This window comes from Calidris pugnax, unplaced genomic scaffold (genome assembly GCF_001431845.1).
Source record: "Calidris pugnax isolate Ruff unplaced genomic scaffold, ASM143184v1 scaffold197, whole genome shotgun sequence".
Lineage (NCBI taxonomy): Eukaryota > Metazoa > Chordata > Aves > Charadriiformes > Scolopacidae > Calidris > Calidris pugnax.
Window position 1 is genome coordinate 1,773,554 of NW_015090936.1, and position 4,581 is coordinate 1,778,134.

The window sequence follows — 4,581 nt, forward strand, 5'->3', positions numbered from 1 at the left end:
CTTGGGCTTGCCATGCTTTTTTGATTTGTTTTTTGCTCTAATTTGAACCAAAGTGGTTCACTTTTTTTTTTTTTTTTTTTTTTTTTTTTTGCAAGAGTGATTACCTTGCACCACTAGTAATCACTCTCAAATTATTAAAGATCAGCATTGGTAAGTTCTAGTTTTCTCCATTAAAAGGGTCTCTGACATGATGCAATTAGGAAAATAGATGGAAGCCTCATTCTCGTCTTCCTCATAAAAGAAGCAACTGTGAAGGCTTTTTAACTAACTAGTACAAATAATAGGTAGTGTCATGGTTTGGGTAATGAAAAAAGTACTTTTCCAGATCTGAGAATACTTGAAAGGGTTTGTTTAATGTAATGTTTTTGATTATTGTCATGTTGTGGAGATAATGATGTGAAGGTTCCATTACAAACCCTGACATTTCAACCAGAATGATGTATAGTTTTAGAAGACAGAACTTTAAAAGCTTTTGATAATGTGTCTGTCCTGTGTCTCTGTCTGTGTACCATTCCTCCCCCGGTTTAGAGGCGTTCTTTTTTTGTTTTTTTTCTAGGCACTTTGTGCTGGCCTTTAAGTTTGCTCATAAAATGAAAATGCATTTGTGCATGACTAATAGGAAGATTTATGCATAGCTGTGAAACCCCAGAAGTTGTTTTCTGAAATTTTGGCAATAAGCATTTGATCTAAATGCATTTTATTAATTTCTTTTTAACTTTTTCTTCCCTTCTCCCTATAGAGCTGATGGAGGTGTCAGTAATAATAGTTTTGTCATGCAGATGACTTCAGATTTAATTAATAAGAAAATAGAAAAACCTGCAAATGCAGACATGTCTAGTCTTGGTGCAGCTTTTCTAGCAGGCCTTGCTTCAGGTATGTATACATTAAAAGGGGTTTTGTTTTTCCCTTCATAATGCATGTTTATAAATAAGGAAAAAAAAATTCAGAAAAAAACGGTGCATAACTTCACATAATGTTAAAGCTCCCCAAACTTTAACAATTTTTGTGGGAATCAAAGGTAAGTAGTGTTTATGTTTCTCTGTACAGTGCTTTGTACCCAGGTACTTGTATTTGATGGGCTAAAGAAACAAATGATATTGTCAAACATAAACCAAATCAAGGACCTTAATTGTATTTCTAACACAGTGTCCCAACTTGCTGAGCAGCTGTATGCTAGTTTAGTTCCTATAAACGAATAGCGACAGTGAGTTTAAAGTGAGAAGTGTCTGCCTGTGTTTGTAAGGTTCATTTACGCTTGGAAGGAGATGCCCCTGGAGAAGGAAGAGGGGAACCCAGTCTTGCTGCCTCCCTCTTCCTTGCCCCGGCCACTGCATCCCTTCCCGTGTTGGCGCTGCCCACGGCGCGGCGCTCGGTGGGGATGGATCACGTGGCAAGGACGCTGCCGCGCGTACGTGCAGCCCTGTCGTGCCCACCAAAGCTGTGTCCTGTCATCCATGGACCGAGTTCTTATTCTCATAAGATTGGCGCAGAAATAAATACAATGGAAGTACAAAATAAATTATTAACAGGAAAAAAATCTGGCTCTACTCACACAGATCTGTTGTGTATAATTAACCAGACTTAGAACTGCAAACTGTCAATGGTTTTGCTTAATACACACCTACAAAATATGTTTCTATTAACGTCATTAAATGGCTTTTTGTGTAAATAACACAACTGGAAGATAAAAACTATATGCTCAGATAAGACTTATTCCTCAATTAAAACTAAGAAAGTCCTTGACAGACAAGAATAATTCAATAACATAAATTAATCTGAGTATGTAACACCAGCTGCTTTCTGCCATTTATGCATTTTTAAGATGGTAGGAAAGGAGCTAGAGCGAAGTCTTTGTTTCTGTGGCCCTTCTTTGAGAGGGACCTGCAGCCGAAAGCGTAGTGTGGATGAGAGCGAAGGGAACGTCAGTGTACCAGAGCTGGTCCTTGGAAACTGTCCCAGTTCAGCAGATGTGCTGTTGTCAGGATTCCAAACAAGTGGATGCTATTGGAAAGGAGTTTCACAATGTTAAAAATATGCTTCCCTCTGAGAAAGTTGTTGGTTGAGTAAAGAAAAGCTGTCATGATTTCTTACTGTGTTTCTGCTTTGGATCTCTTGGAAGTAAATTAAAACAACTCAAAAATAACATATTTGCAGTTGAGCTTGAGAATGAACTTTCTGTTTATAGGGTTTTGGACTGACAAAGAACAACTAAAGAAACTAAGGCGAATAGAAGCAGTTTTTGAGCCCCAGAAGGACTCAGAGGAATACAAACCTGCTATGGATACCTGGCTACAGGCAATGAAATGCTCCCTGCACTGGTAGAAACTGTCATTTTAAGTATAGAAGAATTAAAATTTTTCAACTCATATTTATAAAATCTTGACATAAACAGGACACTAAAGAACGTAACTGAAATTTGTTACCCTCCTGCTGCTAGATTACTTACCACACCATGATGAACCTTCATATCATCCCTATGACAGCTGTAGTCCAGCTGCAGCATTGGTGTCCCTTCGGTGACCTCCTTTGGGTGGCCCAGCTGCTTGAATACTACCATGTACTAGAGATGGGGAGATTTTTCCTATGATGGGTTTTCTACTGAGGAACTCACCTCCCTTCTGATCTTTAAAATCTTTGGTATGTTAGTCATCAAGGGAGGGTAAAAGGCACATACACTTCCCTAGGCGTTTCTAAAAAACATAAAATGATTGTTGAGGGGTGAGTTGTGATGAACTTGATTGTGCACAAAGATGTATTCTTATTAGTGGCCTGTTACCACCTTTTGGTTGACTTCCTAAGGAAGCATTTGACCCACCTCTGTGATTACTTTTTTGTGTGCTTAAATTAAGATGAAATACAAAAGCAAATAGGCTTTCAGTACTGATTAAAAAAAAATTAAAATCCAGGATTTTTGTAGCTGATGGTTCCTATCTAGCTTGCAGCTCAAGTTGTTTAAATTTTATAAAGACCAAAAGTTTTATTATCTGGCATGGCTAATACAAATACATTAAAAGTAGTTACAGGTATGCTATCTAAATTGTAAAAATCTGTAACATTAGTATTTTTAAGCCCATTGTTAAATCTTATTAGTTGAAAGGGGGTCAAAAGTCTATTTTTGATGCTATTACTTTTATATTTTTAAATAAATTATAATTAAATAAATATGTAGTTAATTATTCCTATGTATTTATCACTAATCTTAAATCGTAACTTTCTCAGGAGTATGTGTAAATCAGTTTCAAAAATGTAAAATTATTAAACATTTTCACTTCAGAATAATATCAAATTCAAGCTGTGAGTGATTGTGTTCCACAGACACTGGAGACAAGAAATGTTTATAGATTTAAAATTATCGAAGAGGGCTGAAGAACTGTCATTCACTTCTTGTGTTGAAACACAGGAGGTCAAACCATACACCATTCCCTCAGTTCCTGTAACGGTCATCTGCCATGAGTTGGAGGATCTACTTTTGCTGTGTTCTTCTTCAAACTAGATCTCTGTTGCCTGTCATACTTAGCTTAACGTACTATTTTTCTTCTGTAACTTTCTGCCTCTCAACCTGTGCTACATCTCGGCGCTTCTTTTTTCCCTCTGGGTATCCTTCAAGTTGCAGAGGCCATGCTCTCCTGAACCTACTTTAATGGGAATTCTGAACCTGAAGACAAAAACAGGTCTATTCACTGATTCTAGTAATATGGCAGACTATATAATCTATATGGTTTATAGCTCTCTAGATACTTCATTTTTCCCCTTTTTGGACCATAAAATATGGCTGTCCAGGTACCAAGACTCCAATATAAAAGTCCGTTGATGAGGTTCCCTCCACTCCTCCTCCTGCTGTAAGGTAAGAACCTGTAGTTACAGGATATGTGGAACACCTGCTTTGCTTCAACACCTGTGTTCAGCTGGTGATTTTCTCTGTCATCTCATTCTTACTGCTAGAGAACATGCTCGTTGGCAGGTTCTACTAGGCCAAACAAAAAGGCTTTCAGTCTGGCATTTTGAGCAGAAGTTTGTGGCCTCAGTGGCTGATCCTCTACGCTTTGTTCTCACTGAAGGAGTTCAGTTTTATCGAAGTCTGTCTATGGATAATGTCCACCTGTTAACCTCTTGGTGAAGGCTCCTTGACTTATGTTCAGTTAATAGTTTTGTGGGTTTGCTAAACTTGATTAGGGTTCCCAGAATGGAGCTCTAATGGGAGCTGAATCTGGTTCTGTTCAAATCGCTGTGCTGAAGGTAGCTTTGTTTGTCACGTGCCTTATACACCACCTTTACTGGTGGTGGTTTTTATCCTGGCCATAGCACGGCTAGAAAGATAGGAGGTACCCAAGACATTATAGTCTTCTTGCTCTGGATAGTCTCCTAGAGGACCTGTTCTGGGTAACTACCACTGTCGCTGTTTAATTTGAAGTAGGAAATTTAACCTGTTTCTGTTTCACTAGCAAATCTACAGGAGAGAAGCTTCACTGCAAATAGAGGGTGCAAAAAGGCCACAGGAGCCTTTCAAATGATCTGCAAAGTTGGGTGTTTTGTTGTGGAGAGATTCGAAGTAGTGAGTAAGTCTCTGAAACAAACAAGGGG

At 38.3% G+C, this 4,581-nt stretch overlaps 1 protein-coding gene across 1 annotated transcript in view; it reads left to right on the forward strand.

Moving 5' to 3' along the window:
• GK5 (glycerol kinase 5 (putative)) overlaps positions 1-3,286 on the forward strand; it is a 31,736-nt gene extending 28,450 nt beyond the window's left edge. Inside the window, exons 16-17 of the mRNA XM_014951736.1 lie at positions 740-873; positions 2,186-3,286. Of these exons, the coding sequence (XP_014807222.1) occupies positions 740-873; positions 2,186-2,322 (271 nt within the window). The 3' untranslated portion in view covers positions 2,323-3,286. The remainder of the gene's footprint in view (positions 1-739; positions 874-2,185) is intronic.
• Positions 3,287-4,581: the final 1,295 nt, after the last annotated feature.